This window comes from Poecile atricapillus, chromosome 6, assembly GCF_030490865.1.
Source record: "Poecile atricapillus isolate bPoeAtr1 chromosome 6, bPoeAtr1.hap1, whole genome shotgun sequence".
Classification (NCBI taxonomy): domain Eukaryota; kingdom Metazoa; phylum Chordata; class Aves; order Passeriformes; family Paridae; genus Poecile; species Poecile atricapillus.
Window position 1 is genome coordinate 28,787,015 of NC_081254.1, and position 22,730 is coordinate 28,809,744.

The following is a 22,730-nucleotide window of genomic DNA, read 5'->3' on the forward strand; positions in this document are numbered from 1 at the left end:
GGGGTGTTCTTGCACTGGGATAGCATTTGATGTTTCCTTTTCCTCTAGCTGTAGTAGTGTTCTTCTTTTCTGTGCTACATGCTGCCTTGCCAGATGCATGCAGACATCACTACATTTTCTGTTCAACTGGAGTTGAGTTGCTTCATCTTTTTTTCGGGATCAGGCCTTTGTTATTTTTCTGCCAGAAGAAATACCTTACTTCTGAACTTTTGCACTTCTTTGACTTACCTTGTGCACCTGGGTGGGCTCTGTGAGATGCAAGCTAAGTAGCAGATCACTGTGTAATGCAGGGTCCTAATGCAGCAAAAATACACAAATGGTTAAGTGGTGAAGTCTGGAGGGAAGGCAACAGGATGGAGGTGTAAATAAGATAACATTAGCTCTGTAACTTGTGAACTTGCTGACAAGCCAAACATTTGTGATGGCTCTGGTGAACTTGATCCCACAAGATTACATGATTTGCATCTTCCCTTGAATGGCACAATTTTAACTGAAGGTAGAGTTACTTCTTCAGTAAAATCCTAATGCAGAGGTCATAAACATAGAGATAGTTTGGAAAGATTTAATCCTATGTGATTGATATTTTGCTTGTCATTAGCTATGGTAAATTAACTTTCTCTCTGGCTGTACCCTGATGCCTTTTGCACAGGGAGTGTAGAGCCTGCTTTCCATGCCAGGGAGATGGGTGGCTCTTTCGGAACTGCCCCAGCACTCCAAAATAGACTTCCCTTGGGAAGTGATCACCACTCCAGTGCTCTGTGACTGTGCCAGCCCAGTTTGGGAGCTCTGCCTCTCTGCATGTCCTCACTGTCCAGTGCTCACTGTGCCCCCAGGAGGGAGTCCCTCCTCCCATATATTGTTGCAGTGAGAGGGGACATTAGCAGGTTTTCTAACCCCAGGTACAGCTGTGTGTCCTCTCACAAGTTAAGTGGGGTCACTTTTACCCCATGCCCAGTCTGTTCCATGAAGAAGGATTTAAATTCAGTCCCTGCAATCCTGAACACCCATGTAGTCACCTAAACTTGTTTCTAATATCCATAAATCCAGCAAGGACTGCAGTGAGCAGTTAGTTTTGGCAGGAATATGGTTGATCCTGTTAGGAGGACAGTCTCTTTTCTAGAAATCCTCTCTGGACTTTGCAAAGTCCAGGGACAGAGATTCCTTTGCAACTTGTTTCATTTAATTTATTTTTTTTTTCAGAAATTTAAGATGTTATTGAATGGATAGAATAGCTAAGATAAAAACATTGGTTTGAGTTGGATTTTTTCCCCCAGTTTCCCCAGAGGAAATCTACACAGGGTCGAGTTGTTCACATTTGCAACCTGCCCGAGGGAAGCTGCACAGAGAATGATGTCATTAACCTGGGCCTCCCATTTGGGAAGGTCACCAACTATATCCTCATGAAATCTACTAACCAGGTACTGTACATTTGGGGTTACCAGTGTTGACATCTATTGACATAAAGATATGAAGACATAAATATGAAGATAGAGTATTTGGGGGGAACCTCTTATTTAGTAATAGAAACTTAGATATATGAAAACTACTCTTAAAGTAAAAAAAAAGTTGGTGGTCACTGAATTAGATGAGAACATAAACATGACCACATCTAAACAAGTTCTTGTTTAAAAATCCCAACAGTCTCAACGAAAAAGTGTAAAACTGTACTTTTGCTAAATTTTTTTTAAAGTTAATTACTTCCCGCCTGCTCTCAGCCATTTGCTAGGGTTACTTTCAGACTCCTCCTGTTCTTTATAGTAGCTTAAGTCTATCCTAAGTAGCTTAAGTGTACCAGTGGTTTAAGCTGGTAAGAATAGAATATCTTCACTCACATTCCTGCAGAACACAAAATGGATGGATGTAGATTCCATGCTAGTGGAAAATGTTTGAGATTGTAATGTTTAAAAATCACACAATCATAGAATGGTTTGTATTGGAAGGTACCTTAAAGACCATCTAGTTCTAACCCCCTGCTATGGGCAGGGACACCTTCCACTAGAAAGAGGTTGCTCAGAGTCCCATCCAGCCTGGCCTTGAACACTGCCAGTCAAGAAATATTAGATACCAGCCATTTAGTTTTTAACTGAACTTTTAAGGTCACATATTGGCTTTAATAGCTGGTTTAAAACCATTATTTGCAGTTAAATAAAGACTGAGAAATGGACTGAGTGTTATCACTTCAGCTTCAGGCTGGAAAGCTACCCAGTTTTGTACTATCAAGACATTTTGCATGAGAAGAATCCAGAGAAAATTTATTGTGCTACCTGTTCTCTCTTATACTTTGTACTTTTAATTATGCAATAGATTGTAAAGTTCTCTCCATTTGTGCTAGGCTTTTCTGGAAATGGCTTACAGTGAAGCAGCCCAAGCCATGGTACAGTACTACAAAGAAAAACCTGCTATGATAAATGATGACAAGCTACTTATTAGGATGTCTAAAAGATACAAGGAGTTGCAGCTGAAGGTAAGATGGTCATTCCTGATCAAATTATGTGAGTTTCCATGGCACATCTAGAGAATACATTAAAAAAGATTCTTGCTGATTACTGATTTCTAACTAATGCATTACTATTATGGAAAAAGAAATAAAGATAAATTATTGAATCTATATTATCTATCTTTTACACTTAGCTGCTTGCTCTTACTCTAAATTGTAACTCTTGGAAGAGACCACATTTTCTCTGATCCTTTCATACCATTGTTTCAGAAATCCCTTCTGAGCTTCTTTGTGAGCAGACTCCCTACATTGCTTGGTCTAACAAAGGTCTAAAAGACAGCCATGTGTAAGATACAACATGTCACCAAGAATCAGATGGTTCTATCCTTTTAGTCAGGCATTAAGCTCGGAACAATGCTTTTTTCACTGCATGCATGCTTGAGCCATAGCACAGTCTTGACACCAAGCAATGGCAACGGGACTAAACAGCATGCTGATTTATTTTTATTTCTTGTGAATGACCTAGGTTATAAAGATCTTTTATTTATTTAATTTTTTTTTTCTTTTAAAATAAAGTCAAAGCAGAGTAATATTATTTAGACTTTCTGTAGAGTGTGTGACGCTTCTGTTGTGGATGCTTGAGTGATGTCCAAAGATTGTTGCTCTTGTGAAAGTATTTATAGAGGCTTGTATACTGCCATATAATGTTAAGACAGTAATTTTATTTCATGGTGACTTGGACCAGAACTGGCAATGCAGAGCTTAAGAGCTTCATATTGTATTACCTAACACAGTACAAAGTTATTTTATAGAACAGCTCTGTAATGTTCCAATTTAATGTTAAGGGTCCTTTTATGAGTTTTTTGGGGAAAAAAAATAGAGGAACTTGGATGGTTTGACTTGACCTTTGGAAAAGCCTCTTTCTCTCCTGTATGTGCATACTAGTTTCAGGGGACTTAAAAGGAGCTGCCAAAAGTTCATAAATCAGGGCAGACTTTCCTAATGTGGTACAGGGAGGGGTTCAGATGTTAGGTGGTGGAGATTGTGCACCTTGACAGAGAGGCAGGAGTTACCCAGGAGAATGTGATAGCTTGCCTATATTCTAGGAAGATTTTTCTGCTTCTCCAATGTTTTTCAGTTTTTCAGGTCATGGAATTATTTTGCTTTGCACAAGAAAGAAAACAAATAAAAATATGAGGAGGGAAATATGCATGAGCTATATACTGCTACAAACTGCTGAGTTCCTGCATGATTATGTTGCTCATCTGTGTATGCTCCAAGTGTTTGAGGCACTCTGGCCTGTGTAGTGCATCCTACCTAGGGGTAATTGACACCCCAGTATACATCTTGCACTTAGCTTGTCTGAAGCTCTCCTTGTCTAAACATAGTCCTTGAGAGCTATACTCCAGAATGAGTGACTCTGAGATCAAGGGAAGGCAGCTCATACCTAGAGGATCAGAGATAAGCTGCTATACATATTTGATTCTTTATCAGAAAAATTGTCTGCTTAGTTTCCTCTTAGATCCAGTTCCTAGGAAATGCTCTGTAGTGATTGTGTAAGGAGGTTTGAGAGCAAGCTAGTTTTCAAAGCCTGTTAGAGCAGCCAAGTATGAAGAGAGAGTGCTACAACGTAATGGAGCAAATTTTCCGTTTGTATCATTTTACTGATTTGATCGTGCTGCTGAGAGGCAACTGCAAAAGAGAGTGTAACCACAGCACTGAAACTAAATATTTCTAGTTATAGTGTAATTGAATGAAGCACAGATACTGTTTCTTGAAGGACAAATCACCTGTATCAGCTTGGAGAATAGAGCCGCATGCTAAACCTTGTCTTTGTTTTTATTAGAGACCAGGTAAGAATGTGGCTGCTATAATCCAGGACATCCACTCGCAGAGGGAGAGGGATCTGCTACGTGAAGTGGACAGGTAAAGTTTCTCCAAAGTTTGAAATTGGAAGTCTATAAACCTACAGGTAGAAGAAGAATTATCCGTGTGCTTCCCTTTCTTATTTCATTGACTTTCCTAATTCAGATTTCATTTATAAAATAGTATATATTTTTATATAGTTCAGTAGGTGGTACAGGGGTCTGTATGATGAGATCCAATTGAAACTGTGCATATTAAGAAAATAACTCTTTCCTACTGTTTATGCCTCAGAAAATATATCTGGAATGTGAAGCACACAAAAATGAAGCTATTCTACTCTCCTCCCTGTTGAGTGAAAAGCATAAAGGCTGGGAGTGCTTTGAGACCAAGTGGGAAGGAGGCAGTTCAGATTAAAATGTATTTGGGTACATTTCTGATCTCTCTGACTTCTGGAACTTTCAGCAAAATTGGAGAGGAATCACAGTCCTAAAACATCTCTTTTAAACAGGTGGCCTTTGTCACTTTTGTGTCAGAGATGCCCTAGCTGAGTAAGTATTATGGGTACACACATTAGGGTCATTGTAAAGGTATTAACGTATTATGGGGCTTTTAATGCTAAACCCCTATGAGACACTTTTAAGAATGAATGAATATATTCTTGACAGTTCAGTGGGGATTTAGTTAAGCTCTGTGGCTATGACACCGCCTTTTCTCCTGTTCACTGTTTGCAGCTGTGCAGTGCATGTCTGTGAAAGGCCTGGGGTCTCAGGTTCGCAGTCCCCAGGGCAGTCCCCATGAGCTTCCAGTGTACAAGAATTGGTAGACAACAGTGGGTCAGCCAGTTACAGCTGCCTTTTCCCCCTGCAGCAGGTATGGCACTGAGAGGCCCCGCTCCCGCAGCCCCATAAGCCGCTCACTGTCACCTCGATCCCGCACACCCAGCTTCACTTCCTGCAGTTCACCACACAGCCCGCTGGGGACCGGCAGGACCGACTGGGGAAATGGGAGAGAGGCATGGGATCAGTCCCCCTATTCTCGACGGGAAGAGGAAAGAGATAGCAGAGAATGGCGAGAAAATGGGGATGAGAAGAGAGACAGGACTGATACGTGGGTACACGAGAGGAAACATTATTCCCGACAACTGGATAAGTTTGATTTGGATGAACAGCTTGAAGGAGGCAGAGGACACCGAGAAAAATACTTAAGGACTGGTTCCCCTGGGTCCCTTCACCCTTTATCTGGCTACAAGAACAGGGAAGATGACTATTACAGAAAATCCTCTAAGTCAAAATCGGAGAAGTTTCAGAGGCAGCTGCAGGATTTATCTGGGAGATCTAAGAGAAAGGAAGAGGCAAAGTTAAGGGAACACAGGCATTCTTACAGCAAGGACACTGCCAGGGAGGAGGCAGCTGAACAGAAGCACAGCAAAGCATCTGAGGGCTCCAGGCAAAAACAAAGCGATAAGAATAAGGTGAAGAAAACTGAAAAAGACCAAGAAGATGCTACTGTTGAAGGCAGTGATGTGAAGGAAACCAAACCTACTGAGAACGAGGTAAATAGAGATCATAAAAATTTATGTAAGAAGAAGTATAAATGCTGAAGTAATATATTTTCTGAAATATCTTAAAGCATTTGTTGTGGGTGCCAGCAATATGAAGTGTTTTTCCATGATAAAATTAGGGAATGTAGTCATAGAGGAAGTCTTGAGAAGTCATCTTGCTCATGTTTTTGCCCAGACCATGCAGATCTATTTCACTGTCATGGTGTTGGGTATATGGACATCATCATTCTGTGTCTAGCATAGAACCTTTGGGTAACAAATGAGGGGACAGGGACAGAGAACTGAAAACAAAACCAAGTGACAGTCTGCTATTTGCATGCAGACTGTGTGTGAAGAGGCAATTGTCCTCCTGCTAACTCTGTGCAGAATGCCCCATAGCTGTTCTTTCTGCATCCATCACCTGCTTCCACTGCCAGTGAGGAGAAGTGAGTTAGCTGGAAATTAAGTAATACTTTACAGAGCTGCACAGTATTTATACAGGGAAGTGGTTGCTACACTTTCAAAATAGTGAATTAACTTTTAATGAGAAATGTTTCTTTCTGGATAACTCAACAGAGCAATTATTTCTACTAGTCATGTGTCCCTACCCTCAGCTGTGGCAGGGATAATTCACACCACTCCCTTCAATGTTCTGGCAGAAATCTCTTCCCGTGACAGAAGCCACTGAATCAGCTCACCTGTAAAATTATGCAATCTCTGGAAAAATACTTCCAGTGGTGAAGTGGCAATGTTTGTGGGTTTGATTCTCCACTGGAAAAAGTGGAGGGGGAATGCATCCAGATGCCTCATTTGCTCAGTCTCAATACAGCCCATACTCACATCCCCACCCCTTGGGGATCTGGTTACTGGCTCTTGGCCACCTTGCAGCCCCTGGAGTCCCCCAGGGATAGCTGCTGCCATCCACCCCCAGGGCTCTTGGCACAAGGGGCTGCAGAGCTGCTTGGCTGACCAGGGCTCCATCTCTTGTGTCTTTGTTGGTTGTTTCCAGTTGACTTTCTTTTCATGTGGGGCTAAGTTGGTGGTCTAGTCTGTAACCAGCAGCAGCACTGCCTCATGCCATAGATAAGCATGTTTGTACCACATTTTATCATCTTTCTCCTTTGGCTGGTATTTTACTATGATGTATGGTTCCTTGGGAGGAGATGTCAGAGAGAAATGTCAGACCGCATCCTAAATCACACTCCTCTGCATGTTTTCCAAGTTATTTTACAGAGGCTTTGCTAAAGACACGCCTCTCTGGGGACTACTGCTAGTAATTTATTTTTATATAAGCAATAGTTTTGTATGTCTTGAACTCACTTCTGCTGTGTCCCTCTTTTACTAAAGACCAGGTAGTACTGTGGTTTTGTTCTTCTAAAGTATGAACTGTACCACCAATTCCATTTTCAACGGATCCTATGTCAATAAACAAAACAGTTGAGGTCTTCTGCAGAGTTTTAACACTGCTGCTCTGCTTACCACATCTGAGCCAACATAACAAATGTGGGTAGAGAACAGAAGAGTGGAGGCTGGAAATTTTAGTGAATTGACATTCTCTCCCACCTGTCTTTTAGCCAATTCTGTGATATAAATTACACCTCTAACTTTGTTTAAAATTCTTTTTCTTAATTCTTATTTGTGCAGCTCTGCTAATGGAATTTATTGTTGGGTCTTTTCCCACAGTCTAGTTGACTTGCATAAACTTTAGAAATAAAGAATGTGACCTTGTGAGTGACTTTGCTTCTTTAAACCCAGAATAGAAACATACTAGAGCACCACGGTGTTTTGCTGTACGTCTATATGTATTTATTTTAGCTTGAAAAAGAGGAGCAAGTTCCAGTGAAGAGCTCACCTTCAGATAATACACAAGAAAAAGAATCTGGAGAGATTCTGGAAAACACAAGGAAAGAGAAGGTTGGTGATACATTCTTGGTGTAGCTTCTTTGAGAAAATAATTGAAACCCCAGGTTTGGTAGCATGTTCTCCCAAATGAAATATTAACCCCTTATGAAAAAACACATAAAGGGCTTGGGGAAGGAGGTTGTCTAAATTAACTTGCCTTATCTTGACCTCTGCTTTAAGGGACAGCTTTTCCTGAAGTCTCCAGAACTCTTTTTTTAGTTACTCTTTGCTCATGTACATTGCTTCACATACATAGCACTTGGCAGTGGCAGCTGTGAGGAATGTATGCCCAAGTGAACTGGGTAACTTTGCAAACCGTGCCCAAAAATAGGAGATGTGGTCAGTTAGTGGGGAAAGAGGGGACTATGATGAATACTTTTTAGAACACTGGCCATATGAACTATAGATAGCAGTCTCCTGATTGTTTCTGGTTTTAATTAAATAATGCCTTTAGAGCACCCCTACTGCTGCATTGCAATTGGGGAGAGCAATGTCCCTGGAATTCCTCCAGCTTCATATCTGTAGGGTCATGGGTTGATGGTCAGATATGGAAGATATTGATATCTGTTGCTGCAGAAAACTGATCTCCTGGCAAGAGCAGTGCCAGCTCACAGAGTTTTCATGCTGTTTTAGGATTCTAGGAGGGGAAGTGTGGGAATGGCCAAACATTAGGAGAATACAGATTATTAATAGATTATGTGTACACAAGGAGTCTGGGAGTTGAAATCTAAGATGCAAGTGTGTCTTAAAAGTAAGATATACCTATTAATTCTAAGATTTCTCAAGTCCAGTATTAGTGCCTGAGTCCTGTAACTCAGTAACTGCATGTATGAGGTATTTCAGAATATGTACCTTGGAGTATAACTGTAAACCTGCTTTTTCCTAAAGTTTAGGCTAGTGGCTCCCAGCACATTCCCTGGCAGAGGGATCTTGCTGGTGGAAGGAAATGACTGCAGAAGGAAGCCATGTTTTCTCAATCACCATGTGAATTTAAAGGACCTGGTCCAGCAAAGTGAAAGCCACAGTAGCTCGAATGGGGTTCAGTATATTTTCATTACACTGAGATGGAGGTAGAGGAAGGGAATCACATAGCTGCATCAATTGCATAACAAAGTGTAACACATTGTGCCTTGCTCTACTGCTTACAGAAAAACAAGAAGCAGGAGACTGGAGAGACTGTAATCCCCAAGGCAGTTACAGAATTTTCACAAAGGGAAGTTGATGTGATAATTCAATAGAGAATTTTTGTCCTTGTATATAAGGTTTAAAATAACTACACCAAGGCACATCACTCTGAAACTAAAACACAAGAGGAGTTAGGTATGGCCATATTAAGGTTCTTCCTGGTTTCAAGACCCACTTTTTAACAGTGATGATCTATAATCACCAATCTCTCAAATGTTTTACATCTTTGTGACAGGACCGAGACTGGGAGAGTGGAAGTGAAATAGAAGGTGAGACCTGGTATCTTGCTAACATGGAGGAATTAGTGACAGTAGATGAAGTGGGAGAAGATGATTTAATTATGGAGCCTGATATAACTGAGCTTGAAGAAATAGTCTCAGTTGATCAAAAAAATAAAGCTGCTTCAGAAATGTGTCCCTGTATGTCATCCGTGTTAGAACTGAAAAACGATCACAGCCACTTAACCAGGAGTGAAGACAAATTTGCCCATAAAGCTTTAGAAACAAACTTCAGAACAGCAAAGGGCAGTGCAGCTTCTAGTGGCTGTCAGGAAGATGATGAGGATAATGATAATGATGATGCTGTAACTGAAGCATCAAGCCTAAATCTGGACCCTGAACAGAAGCCAGAGGAATTGAAAGAAGACCAATCTGCTAAGGAGTCTGATTGCCAGCAGAAGGAAGGAAAAATTGATAAGAGCTCTGACACTCATTTAGAGCCTGAAGATCACCATATACCTTCTGTTCATCTGAAAGAAGAGACTCTTCAGCTCCCTGATACATTTATAGATGATTACAAACAGATGGGATCACAAGGGGCTGAGAGCAGAGAAGTTACGGAAACACTCATTAAAAACGCTAGTGAAGAAACAAGACATGGAAGCCAAGAGTGTCCAGAGGCCAAGGGTAACTACTGCTTTTTTTCCCTTCAGTCTGCAGAGAGCCTTGAATGTTTTCTCTGAGGGTAGTCTGAAATTTATTGCTAACAAGAATAAGTGTTGTTAATAGTATCAAGGCTTGTCCTTGAAGCAGCTTAGTAAAAGAACCCCAGTGCCTTTGGCCAAGCTAAACCATTAGAGCCTCTTAGATGAATAGTGTAAAGGAAATATGATAAGCAGCTTGCAAGCTTTCTGAAAGGCATAAGCTGCTATAATTATTATGTCAAGGTTCACATGAGTTTAGCTGAAGTCTTTCAGTGCCTTGCTAAATTTATTTTGAATTGTCAATGAAATGAGTGACAGTCTCAGAAGGTCAACAGAAAAGTATCTGTGATGTCTGGCTGGCTTCTGGACAAGGTAGGTATTCTTACACACTGTACTGAAGCATTATTAACATAGATATCACACACAGATCGTTACTTCTGAACGTCCCTGTTCATGCAAATACATGCCTTTTGCCAGGACTTGCCTTATCATGTCCTGTTATCTATTGCATGCTGCCTTTAATATAACTGATAGGATGTGCTGTGAGATAATGTCAATAAATGTAATCAAAGCTACCTATTTATATTTTGGCTGTCAGGAAAAGAGGGATCTTGAGGGTCTGAAAGTCAGTTCAGTTCCTTGTCAAATGATACCTGAGCAAATGGGCTGTTCATAGGGAGATGAAGTGAAAAACAACATTGTACTCAATGTATGTTGGTCAGAAATGCTCTTTTTTAATTGCTGCCAGAGCCCATGTGATGCACAAGGGCTTGTGAAAAGAAGCTAATGGAAGATTTTTGAGGGTGCAATGCTGGAAACATTTCATGTGAACATCTGATATTGAGCTAACTTCTTCCTCTAGGACAGATTTGAAACCCATTGGTTTTTAATACTTACCTGATTGGCCTGAAGACACCAGACTTTGCATATTTGGAGATAACATTGCCATGGGACTGGGCAGGGCAAAGTTGGCTCTCCTGGGCTTCCTGGGCAGCCAGCTGAAAGAACTGGGTGTCTCAAGAGCATATTTATTAGCATTTCCAGCATCTAGCTTCCAGCTTGTCAGCAGGGAGCCTGGAAGCTCCAGGGCCTCTCATGCTTCCCAGGTTTCTGACATGGACTTGTTATCTGGGATCTGCACTCCAAGGCTCTAGGCCCTCTACAAATGCAGCTGCCAGCTCAGAAGCACAGAAAATTTAAGTGGGACTTAAATTGCTGCAAAGGTCCTGGGTGTCTTAACAAAAGTTTACCAGCTTGCTGGGGGCTTTTCAGGTTCTCTGCTTTAGTATTAGAATCCTGGGGTAGGTTTAAAGTTAATTTGAAAGCAAACTAGTCAGGATTTTTATATTATTTTCTTTTAAATCATGCAATAGACATATTAAAAAGTAAGGAAAAATTTGTTCTCATAGCCAGGAACTGCAGATCTTTGAACTACAGACTTGAAAGATGGGAAGGGTTTGGTTTGGGCAAAATATGTTTGTTTTATAAGAAACTATATCCCTTATCTAGGCAAAATTTGCAATGCAATAGAAATTTTGTCAGGGTAAGTGAGGTAATTCTTTGATGTTAGGACTGAAGAAGAGGAATCAGACCAGTTTATCTGTAATTTTGCAGCTCTGTGATAGAAATTTTCTCTATTTTTAAATAAAAGTAATTCATATGATAGAAATCATGATAAGGGAGAGCATCTGTTCTTTTGACTAGCTAGATCTGCCTCAGCAAATCAATCCAGTGTTTCCACATCTTGAATCTCCTGCTGTGTCCATTAATGTCAGCCAGCAGGGACCAGCCATCCCTACTATTCAGAAACCAAAATCTTTTAGTGGCTGGAAGCCATAAAGCAGGAACTATCCCTTGGAGAGGTGAGGATGGGAGAAGAGTGGCTCCAGGGAGAAGGTGGTAATGATGCTGCAAGGATCCTACAAAAGGCAGGTTTTGGGGAATTGTATTCATCAGGCCCTGCTGCCCCCAGCATCTCAGCAGCCCCTGTGTCAGCCCAGCTGCACCACTGGGTCATGCAGTAATATATGTGGTTACAAAGCTGCAGTCAGGCCGTGCTTCTGCCAGAGGTGTGTAATTTAGCTCTATTTAGAGATTAAAATACAAAACCCCCTCCAAACATACCATTAACTGAGAAATAGAAAAATGGTCTACTGGGAGAAATTGAAGTGACTGCACACTGTAGTACAGCTGTTGGAGTTGCGCTGAACAGGCCTCTGATTTGAATGGAAAAGCATTTTTTTCCTGATTTTACTTCATTTATAGATCCACCCAGAAAGTGTTCCCAAGAAGTTTACAAATGTCTCTTTAATAAACTGTTTTCATTCAATACATTTATTCATTTGTTAAGCAAATTCTAGGTTCTTGGAAATGAGATCTCTGGAATACCCGGAGGTAGACTCTAAACAAAGGCCTTCTGCACCAGGCTGGGAACAAGAGGACGTCTTCGAGCTCAGCATTCCCCTGGGTACGTTGGGCCGCCCACTGCAATACCCAGGGCTTACAACAAGATGTCACTTTAAGGCTACTTGCTATATTTATTTTTCAGAACAGATGTGAGGAGAGAAGGAACAGGGTATATGACAGACGGGTAGCTGTTGAAAGAAACAGGCTTTTGATTCTAGATCATTGCTAATTGATTCCAAATGAATGGCAAAAGGCAGCTGATGAGATGAAATAAGTTCCCTTGGACTATATATGAAATACATATGAAAAAATACTTAGTAATTTAGAAGTCTTTGGCATAAAAGAATAAGCAAAAGTATTGGCTTTACTGTGTAAATGCTGTTTATGAGCAAAATACCTGAAAGACATACGTCCTTAAAATAAATCCGTGTAACTTAAACATGAATTTAGTGCTAAAAAGTATTATTGCCTCTCTAGCCCCTGAGCTAACAGAGTGAAGTTTCCAGTCAATATTATGAGAAGGTAGATTTTAAAGCCTGTGAAGAGAAGAGAAAAGGTGTGTTTTCAATGGACAGGATTTTAAAGTGCAGCTCAGTATTGCAAAATTAGGGAAATTAGAAGAGTGAATCCAGGATTCAGTCTTCCTGTTCCTAACATTTAACTACGTAGCATGTTTTTTCTTTGAAAACAAGTTTATTATGGGAGGGGTAGGACTTCAACTGACATTTTAATATAATTTAGAATTTCTCAACAGGTGTGGAATTTGTGGTGCCTAGAACTGGGTTTTACTGCAAGCTCTGTGGACTCTTCTATACAAGTGAAGAGACAGCAAAGACAAGTCACTGCAGGAGTACTGTTCACTACAAAAATCTCCAGGTAAGAATACACCTAAAGCTACTGAACAACAGGCTCATGAGGTAGTTTGTGTGTAAGGTATATGATGCAATAAAAAATTAGTTCTTACTGTGTGGACAGAATTCAGATGAAGTGAAATTCAGGTAAGCAAACTGTTCAGTAGTTCCAATCATCAGCTTGCTAATTTCTCACTCTCAGATCCTTGAAATCAGCTTCTGGATCATAGGTAAAATGAGGCCAGCTGATAATTTAATCTTCTCGTATACATTTGATCCTTGTCACTAGCACAGCATGCAATTCAGATCTTTAATTCCCTGTTTCAGAGGGTCCCAGATGTTTCTGTCACTGGGAGTGACCACAGCAGCAGCGTTTAGTATGTCTTAATGTCAGGAGCATTAAACATGGCATTTATCTGATAGTGTAGTCGGGCCCATTTCTGTATTCCTGTGGGTTTCTCAGCGTGTTTCAGCTTGCAGCTCCGTGTGACATTCGGGCCCTGCGAGGCATTTCCTGTGGCCCACTGAAATCCCCTCCCTGTGTGCACAGCACCACTGCTGAGTAATTTCCATCAGGAGATGCAGGAGCATGTCAATGCTTGTTGCTCCATGAGAATGTAACAAAACGTGTCAGCAGTTGATAACAGCACACAGAGACCACATGTGCCTGCAGTTCAATCAAAGACCTGCCTTTATTGTTTCTGAGATGCACGGTTGATAGACTCAGTCACAACAGCCTGAGCATTACCTGTCCTGTGCTCAGGGATCCTCAGAGGAGATGGTCTTGGCTCCCACCCCCAGTCCCTGCCTGTGAGCAGGGTGTGTACACTACACACACACACACACACGTGTGCTGACATTCTCATATTCTTAGCAAAAGTCATGGCAGAGCAAAGCAGAGCTGCTCCTCCTTTCTCTGTTCCTTCCCTCTGCCCACAGTACATGTGGTAACTCTGCTTCTCTTCAAGTAATAGCTCTCTTTCTTTAGCTGACTAATAGGCATCGACTTTTCTTGTGACGCTCACAGTCAAGTAATTTCTCTGGGAGAATTTTCTTGGCTTTCCTGAAGTTTCGTAGCTGTCATCATACAAAGGCCTCTGGCTTCCAAAAGGTTCCTACAGAGCTTTGATGCTTGCTCATAATGGACCCTCCAAGTGCAAGCTTGAAAAACAGGTGCCCAGTTTGCATTCCCTTTTTTGCTTCATACAAAAAAGTCCAGAGGGATTCAGCAGAGGTGGCACCACTCAGTGCAAGCTGTGCATCCCATGCAAGTCTGTCCCTGAGAAACTCATACTAAAGAAAGATTGCAACTCCTGCCCCTGACCCTGGAAACTGGTTCCATGGGAAGAAGAGGCATTTTTTTTTTCAATTTTCTGAGTTATTTTGTTAAAGTCATAAAGAACAGGCCCAACTAAAACTGACTTAGCGTGAAAACAACCTCTTTTTCTCCCTCTTAAGACATTTCCCATGAGTACTGTGGTAGATATCTAACATTGACTTGAGATAAAGGAACAAAGACTATAAAAGCTGTTAAAATTAAATCTGCCAAATGCAGTAGTAAACACAGGCTGTTCTGTTGAGCCATACCTCTTATCTTACTAAATACAGGAAGTAAATGTCTCGTCCAACTTTTGCCTGCTCAAGTGGAAACTTAGGAAATTTCAAGTCACTGTTGTGTTACTGGAACCCTTTTAGTTGCCATAATGCTCATTTATGAATTCTGCAAGGAATACAAGTCTTCTCCTGTGATGATACAAGTTAACGAGTGTATCCACCAATACAGAACTAGGGACTCTGACTGTAGTGGAGCTTTGGGAGTGCTGCTGCAGTGTTCCTGTTCTCCTTCCTGAATGCCAAATGCCATAATCCAGTGACAACAACAGTGTCCCAAATTGTGTCATGGCTTTGAATCTTTTATGGCTGATTTGCTACTTGTTGTCTCTCATGTGATCGCCTTGAGCCACATCCAAAATACATGTTCAGTGTTTGGATTTGAATGCAAAACTGAACAGCTTGTTTGCCAATTTTCTTCCAAAAGCCTTGTTTATATGATGACAGTTTTGCCTTGAAGCAAAATAGTCAATTTCATCTATGATGATGCCCCTTGAATAACATCAGTCACTGATAAAAAAAATCAGCTGTTTCTTTGTCAGCCTCGCAGACTTTTTGTAATTTTTAATTCTCTTCATCATAATAAATTATTTTCCCAGGTGATAGTTGTATTTACTGATACACTGCAATTCCCACATCCAAAAAATCCATATTTTTGCCATCCCTTCCTCCACTTCCTCCAGCTACACAAAGCTGTCCCCATTCATCTGGTGGGAGCTACCTTGGCAACTCAGTGTACTATTGCATCCTGTTTTCCACTGGCTTTATGCAGTATTTGTCAAAACTTGTATTTAAATGAAAAAAACCACAATTTTTGCTTGACTGCCATTTTTCTATTTATTAATCTGAATCTTCAAACTTCAAATCTGGCGTTTGTGGTACTCATGATAGCAGGCAATATCAGCTAAAGGCAGTGGATAAAACTCAGTCTTATTTTGGTCGGTGCTTATTAAAAGCCCCAAAAGCTTGGCTTATCTGATCCAGGGACAAGTGTTAGTGATTTATTACAGTTCATGGTGTACAGAACATGTCTCCCAGCCTTTATGGTCCCTATATCTCTGTATACTACTGTAACATTTACTCTGGCATTTTGCCACATGGAATTTTGCACCCAGAGACCAAGACTGAGAGTTGTGTAATTTCCACAGCCCAGTCTCTCTATTCAGACTAACAAGGGTGCAGTCATCACTTTGTCATGGGTATGTCCATTGATTATCATTGCCGAGTACCTTTCACATGAACCTCTTATATTCAAAATTTGTATTTACCTGAGAGAAGGTGGCAATTCTAACAGCCTTTAGTATTCTTGCATCCATTTCTCATTAAATCTCTTCCCCAAGGGTGCCAGAGAGTATTCTACTCTGGGAAAATCCTGCAAGTTGAGAAAATTTTGCAGTGATGTGCAAGGGTCTTTTCAAAATAAATCAGAATGAGTAAATTTTCAAAATAAATCAGAATGAGTAAATAGCTATAAAAGGAGTTTTATGAATCCTAATAATGCGTAGGTCAGTTATTCTTGCTTATGATGTATGCAATGTGTGTAAGTCATTAATAAGAATACCTCTACATTATTATGTTGGAATTTCCCAGGTGTCTCTGCACTAGCTGCTGTTGAAGAAGCTTCTTTCCATCCATTTCTATGTCTGCTGACCTTGAATAAATAGTTTGAGCACTATTTTGAGACCCATACCTATTCATCATCCATTTTGTGTGCAGCTCTGCCAGCTAAGAGCACTGCCAAAAGGCTGAAAGGCTCACTGCCCATTTCTGTTCCTTTAAATCTCACTGAATACCCAAAGCAGTGAAAGGCTTTATCTTAGAGAAACACAAGAAATGTAAATACTCTAGCCAAAATGCTAAATTGTGTTAATTATTACTGAGTGTGATTATTCCCTTAAAACAAAATGTTCTCGTACAAAAGGTGTATTTCTGAACTGGACATGCTAAAAATATATAAACTTTAAATGAACACTCTGACACTTTATGTTCTGATACTCCAGTACTTTCCTAGCAGAATTCAGTTGACTGAGTGGAGTTAGTTCCTGCCCTGTAGCACTGGGGAGTAAAGAGAAGGTGAGGTCTGGTTACACAGACTGATGGGGAGTCCTCCTGGTTCTGTCACCAGTTTCTCCTGTGGCACACACTAAACCTCTGAACTTCTGAGGCTCTGCATGTACTCAGGTAGTCTGCCTGACACAGCCATATTTTCTGGCTTGAGTTTTCACCAAAATTTGGCTTCTATGTGCTTTCTCACCTTCTGAGATGCTGGGAGAGTTAGAACTCTGAAGAGGCATAAAGAATCCCATGCTGAATATTTTCAGTTTTGATAACAATGCTTTGGTTTTTTTTATGTGATTGCAGAAGTATCTATCCCAGCTTGCAGAAGAGAGCTTGAAAATGAAGGAAGAAGGCAGCCCTCGGCCTCAGGATGACACTGGCATTGTTCCTCACTTTGCAAAGAAAAAACTATGATGCAGATGAACTGGAAGAGCTGTAATGAGTGAATGCTGATACTTTTTTTTTCTTTTTTTAAAATTTCTATGATATAATTGTCAATTTGCACTGTACAGAGAAGGGGAAATAAAGAGCACGTTCCATGCATCTATGCCCAGAGTGCCATTAAAAACCAAAATGCCTGAAACTGTTTCCCACGGTGAAGCAATGCTGGCATATCTGTTAGAAGTGGAGCAATTCTTTCTCACACTCTGCGTGCTGGGAGTGGTTTCCTAGATTAAATCAGAATTCTCAGGGATTCTTAAAGTTTTAGTTCTGATGTAACATGTCAGGTCAGGTGGAGTACTTAGAAGCACTCAGCATCCTCCAGTGGACGCTGGAAGGAAAGGAGATTGTGACTATTTATAGGCTTTAATGTTGCTTAAAATATCTTCAGCCATTTCACTCACTGCCCCTGTGAGAAGTAGAATTTGCATATGTATCTAAAGCCATTTTGCTAAAACTAGTGAGTAGATGGCATAAAGTAAACCCCATCAGCACCCATGTCCATGTCTTAGAGCTTGGTGAAATGACAAAATGTTTGTGTTGTCAAGAACTGACTGTACACTGCCGGTGTTGTGTGAATTCCAGGGGAGCCACAGTCTGTCCCAGGGATCTCACAGCCTGAACCCAGCACAGCAAGAGCAGTTCAGATGCATGTGCTGACAGCCAGCCTGCTCTGGTTTCAGCATTTTCCATGGTGTGATCAGGGTGTTCTCCAGGGACCGTTGTGTATGAAACTCTTTTTGATAATTCTAAAGGGTGCCAACTTTGAGTCTTACAGACTTGAAACTCTCATGAGAGGCTTTTTAAAGTGCCACACGATTGGACCATGTCTCTTTTAGACATTTTATTCAAGATCCTTGCTTTTGGGGTCTTTTTGTTTTCTTTAAAGCTTGCTTTTCCTCAGCTTGGCAACGTTGAATTTTTCCTGGTTTTTATGGAAAGATGCCAGATTTTTAATATTGTTTTTGTATTTTATTTCCCTGAATTTTTTAAGGTGAATACAACAACTGATGGCTCATGGAGCGCTGCACTGAGAACACAGGATGCACCAGCAGCTCTGGCATTATTATGACCTATTGTTTCTGCACGGTCGTTGCTTAGTATTTTGCAAAGTCCCTTTGAAATGCACTGTACACGTTTCTGGTTCATTTCAATAGGGCTTTGTGTACTAATGCCTTAAGTTTTAGCTTTCATATTTTTCAGATTCTGTGCTGCCTAGGTTTGTAGCTCTGAGCTTCATATTAAGTATCAGTAAACTCTCTTCACAGAGTAGGTAGACAAAACAATTCCTTTTCCAGCTTGATGCCAAGGACAGTAGTTACAAGTTTAAGGCCTAAAAGCACAAACAATGGTGGACTGAAGACAGAAAACAAGAAGGATGTGACTTCATAATCTGAAGCTGTAATTGGAAAATTAACCCAAATATGTAGATGGACCAAAACTTATAAAAATTTGAGACCTTGTGACCAGTCGTCCATTTTGTGACCATTTTTAGGTCCATCTTGGCTGTAGCCCTGGCCAGGCTCTTATACTGCCCAAGGTGTATCCTTTAAGGCCTTTCAAGAAATACCTACTTTATTCTTAACTCTGTCTGGCCTCTATTCTAAGTCAGCCTTCTCAAGGCATCAGCTCTAAAGTGAATATGCATGCAAACCATTGCCAGGATTGATCCCAGAGTTTATAAAATGCCTGTGCAATCTGGATAGGTGGGGATTTGCAGGCATTTCCATTCTTTGCCTGACTCTAATATCCATCACAGTACATTCTGTAAAAATTGCTGGTGCTGGATGTCCTGTTCAGATGTTGTGCAGAGGAAAGTTTCCCAGAAGGTTCTAGCTATCCCTAAGAATGACAGGGATGTTGCACAATATTGCAAAGTGGCTAAATTGCCAAAACTGCTTCCACCAAAGTATTTGTTCTGTTATGTCTTGTGCCAGTAGCTGTGCTCGTTCTCTGAAGTACCCTGTAGCCAGGCAGTATGTCTCAGAGATGCCTGATGTTGTTGCCTGAAGCCCTGTTCCATTCCATGGCCTGTGCTTTCCACTCATTTTTACCAGAGGTAGGTTCAGATTTCATAGTTGGAATTCCTGCTTCTTGCAAGTTGAGGGATTCTTTGCATCCCAGATTCAGACAGAGCCTACCAAACGACAAGGGGAAATTAAAAACATTGCAGCCTAAATTCTCCTTTGTCCAGGCTTGAAGTATGTTAATACTTGTGTCCATCTGTCATTTAAAACATCTAGTTCGGGGTTGATTTTTTTTTGGTTTGGTGGTTAGGGTTTTTTGTTTGTTTGTTTGTTTGTTTGTTTGTTTTGTTGGCTGTTTTTGTGGGGGTTTTTTTTGTTTGTTTGGGCTTTTTGATTTTGTTTGTTTGATTTTTTGTGGGGAGTTTTTTTTTTTTCCCCTATGGAGAAGGAAAAAAACCACCAATATTGCAAACCAGGTATTTTTCCTTCAAGGGTTGGGTTTTCCTTTGACTGTTTTTCACATTGCGGTGAAAATTGAGCACAGGGCTATTAGGACAAGAGCTTGTATTGCAGGCTGTAAGATGATGAAAATGGCAGTAAAGATTGTGCAATTGTCTTCTAAAGTGCAGCTCTCTAGCTGGTCATGTATCATCTGAATATGAAGTTCCCTTCATGCCCTTCAGCACAAACTGAACACAAGGGAGGAAATCACTACGAATGCAAGCATCAAATCTTTGAAGCTAACCCTGCTATCAAACTGGGGCTCTCACCAGCCTAATGGGAGCTTGTTAGACCATGTGGTTTAAGCTTAATTGGATGTGAGACATAGCTGACTGTATATCAAAGTCATATGCCTCCAGCAACTTTATCCCCAGGTAACCTCAAATGAGAAAAGTATCACTGTTATTATTCTTTATTTGTAGTGCAGCAGAAGCTACAGGTCCACTGCCTTTATTATAGGCAAGGCACAAATCCACAACAAAGACTTTCCCAGGCCAAAGAGCTTTAAATCACACTTTCTGAAAACAGACAACAGGTGGATACAGGCAGGCAGGGAAAGCAGCAGGTAACCATGAGATTTTGACTGGCAGAAGAAGAATAATTAAAGTGAGTGTTTACCCAGGGGCTTATTTTTGGACTTATGGGAGATGATTCAAACTACTTTCCCCCTCCTCTGGTTCTGAACCAGGTTCACTCCCTTTATTCACAGCAATGCAAAACCCCTTCTTCATACAGTGGGCCTTGGTATCCTTTGGTTCCCAGCCATTTCAGTCTCCAGAGGTGGAGTCTTGACCGAGGCTCAGTAGGAAATGCCCTGGCTCTAGACACCTTGTTTGGGTCACAGCTACAGGTCCTTGCTTGCCACCGAGGAAGGAGGTGGCTCTAGATGGCATCTCTGCCCTGTGCAGTTTCCTCTTCTGGAGGGAGATGACTCAGGTGAACAATGCAGGTGCAGAGCCCAGCCCTGTAGACGTGATCAGAGCCAGACATTTGCAGAGGTGGTTTGGACACCCCATCTCTTTGGGCTCTGTCCCGACAAAACAGCAATCTGCAAAATCTGGGAACAAAGCGCCAAATGGGCACTTCCCCTTCTGAGAAGGTCCTTTCTCCCCTAAACCTCAACAGCTGAAAGCAATCCCAAGTCTCAATTAGCTCCTAATGAAGCCCATGATCAGTTTTCAGCTTGATGCACTTCAAAAACTCAGAGATAATCTCCTTCCCTCTCCAACAGGCCATCATACAATGCTGACAGGCACTCCTCAACTTCTCTCTACTACCTATATTGCTGAGGAAGAATTCTGCTGTAAGCAGGCCCTTACCTTCCTCAGCTTGTGTAAAAATGGGTTGGTTTTTTTGCTTTATTATATTTAAAATCTTGACTATTTTTAGTTGGCATAATTCATCATCACTATAATCCACGCTGTTTATTTATATATATATATAGCACAAAGCAGGCTCAGGTCTAGCCAAACAAATATTGATACTTAAAAAGGAGCTTCCTTAATATATCAAAGCCATTTCAATACATCTCAACCAAAGATTGCACTTTTATAGTAGGGACTATGTTTTTGATCTCTGTGAAATCTATTAATCTCAAATAGTCTTTAATGTCAATCTGCAACTTACTTTCTTCGAAGAAAAAAATGAAAGAATTAAACATCTGCCCCATTAGATCAGACAAAGTTTCACATTGGCTTTAACACTAAATTAGTGTTAGGCTGGTTATAATCAGGGTTTTTTTTCTATTATTTAAGGATTAAGGCTGTGATTTGTTGTATTATACTTGAACTGGACCAGATGTACTATTTATTGAGCTTATATAATCTTGTTAATTTAAGTTTTGGTTTGTAAACAGTTGAAATTTGTTAGTACTTGTTTAATTATGTAGGAATTGTCACCAATATTAACTGATCTGTGTAACTGATTGCAAAGTGTTTCAATTTGTGTTTCTTAAGAAGAAAAATTTTAATAAAGATAATTATAAAGCATATACATTGGTGGGCAATTGTCCCAGAAACAACATGCTTCAAACTTTCCAGGGGCTCTATTAAAAATCAAAATGAATAAAAGATAGTTTAAGGAGTAAGAATGAAGCAGGGGCACAAAAGGTTTGCTTTTAAATATAATTTTTATAAGTTGTGGTTCGTGGTTCTTGCCAGGGAGTTCCTGCTGTACAGATTGTGAGTGATTGCCATCAGCTGGTGCTGAAGTTGAAGTGAGCACATCTCAGCAATTCACTCTGTAATTATTATTAATTGTTATTACCCACTCCTGTCCCTCTAGATATGTCCTTGTTTCCCTTTTAATTTCCAAATGAACTGGGCAACCTGTCTGTTCCCACTGGCTTTTTGCTGTCTCCATCCAGGTTGTCTTCTCAGACTTCTGAAAGCATCACATAAAATCTTCCCCTGCCAGGAAATTTCTCCATGTAATCTCAACCTAAGTCCCTTAAGTTTGCCCAGTTATTCTGTTTCCCTTGTGATCTCCCTCTGCCTTTCCTGATTTTTCTTCTTTTCAGCAGTGTCCTCCCCAGTGCCACTCCAGCTATACAAGGACCTTTCCCACTCTGGCCTTCTCCCTGGCTCACCACCACTGCCACCAGCCAGAGCTCCTGGGGGGAAATACTCACCCTCAGCCAGGGTGAACTAAAGACATTCTTTTACTAAATATTTAAAGAATGCAATGAGGACAAAAGCTGAGGGGAGACTTTACCACCAGATTTGATAAATTCATTCAGTGGAAAACACAGGGAGGAAACCTGAGACAAGGCATTGTCTGGTCCATGTGCAAGGCAGGGCATGGGGCACTATCAAAGCATGAGCTACACCTCCCACTCCCCTCTCTGGGAGGAAAATGGGTCCTGTCTGCCCCACGGAATGGCTGGGGAAATGGGCAGAAATGTTGGCAGTCAGTTTTCTGACTCTGCAGCTCTTTAATCACTGTTTTTTAAGTAACTGTTTTGCAGGTGAGGCACATATGTTGTATATTTTAAGCACAAATGGTTTCAGTTCTTCTGTCCTGGATGTATTGAAACCTTTGTTCG

The 22,730-nt window shown here is 40.8% G+C and overlaps 1 protein-coding gene across 9 annotated transcripts in view; it reads left to right on the forward strand.

Moving 5' to 3' along the window:
* The window catches only part of RBM20 (RNA binding motif protein 20), a 103,175-nt gene extending 81,498 nt beyond the window's left edge, over positions 1 to 21,677 (forward strand). For 7 of the 9 annotated variants that reach the window (XM_058840738.1, XM_058840740.1, XM_058840746.1 and 4 more), the window contains exons 6-14: positions 1,275 to 1,418; positions 2,333 to 2,464; positions 4,284 to 4,363; positions 5,171 to 5,855; positions 7,659 to 7,757; positions 9,166 to 9,835; positions 12,203 to 12,319; positions 13,013 to 13,134; positions 17,082 to 21,677. In XM_058840738.1, the coding sequence (XP_058696721.1) occupies positions 1,275 to 1,418; positions 2,333 to 2,464; positions 4,284 to 4,363; positions 5,171 to 5,855; positions 7,659 to 7,757; positions 9,166 to 9,835; positions 12,203 to 12,319; positions 13,013 to 13,134; positions 17,082 to 17,192 (2,160 nt within the window). In that variant the 3' untranslated portion in view covers positions 17,193 to 21,677. The remainder of the gene's footprint in view (positions 1 to 1,274; positions 1,419 to 2,332; positions 2,465 to 4,283; positions 4,364 to 5,170; positions 5,856 to 7,658; positions 7,758 to 9,165; positions 9,836 to 12,202; positions 12,320 to 13,012; positions 13,135 to 17,081) is intronic. The other 2 variants (XM_058840739.1, XM_058840741.1) reach the window with 2 other exon arrangements.
* The last annotated feature ends 1,053 nt before the right edge of the window (positions 21,678 to 22,730 follow it).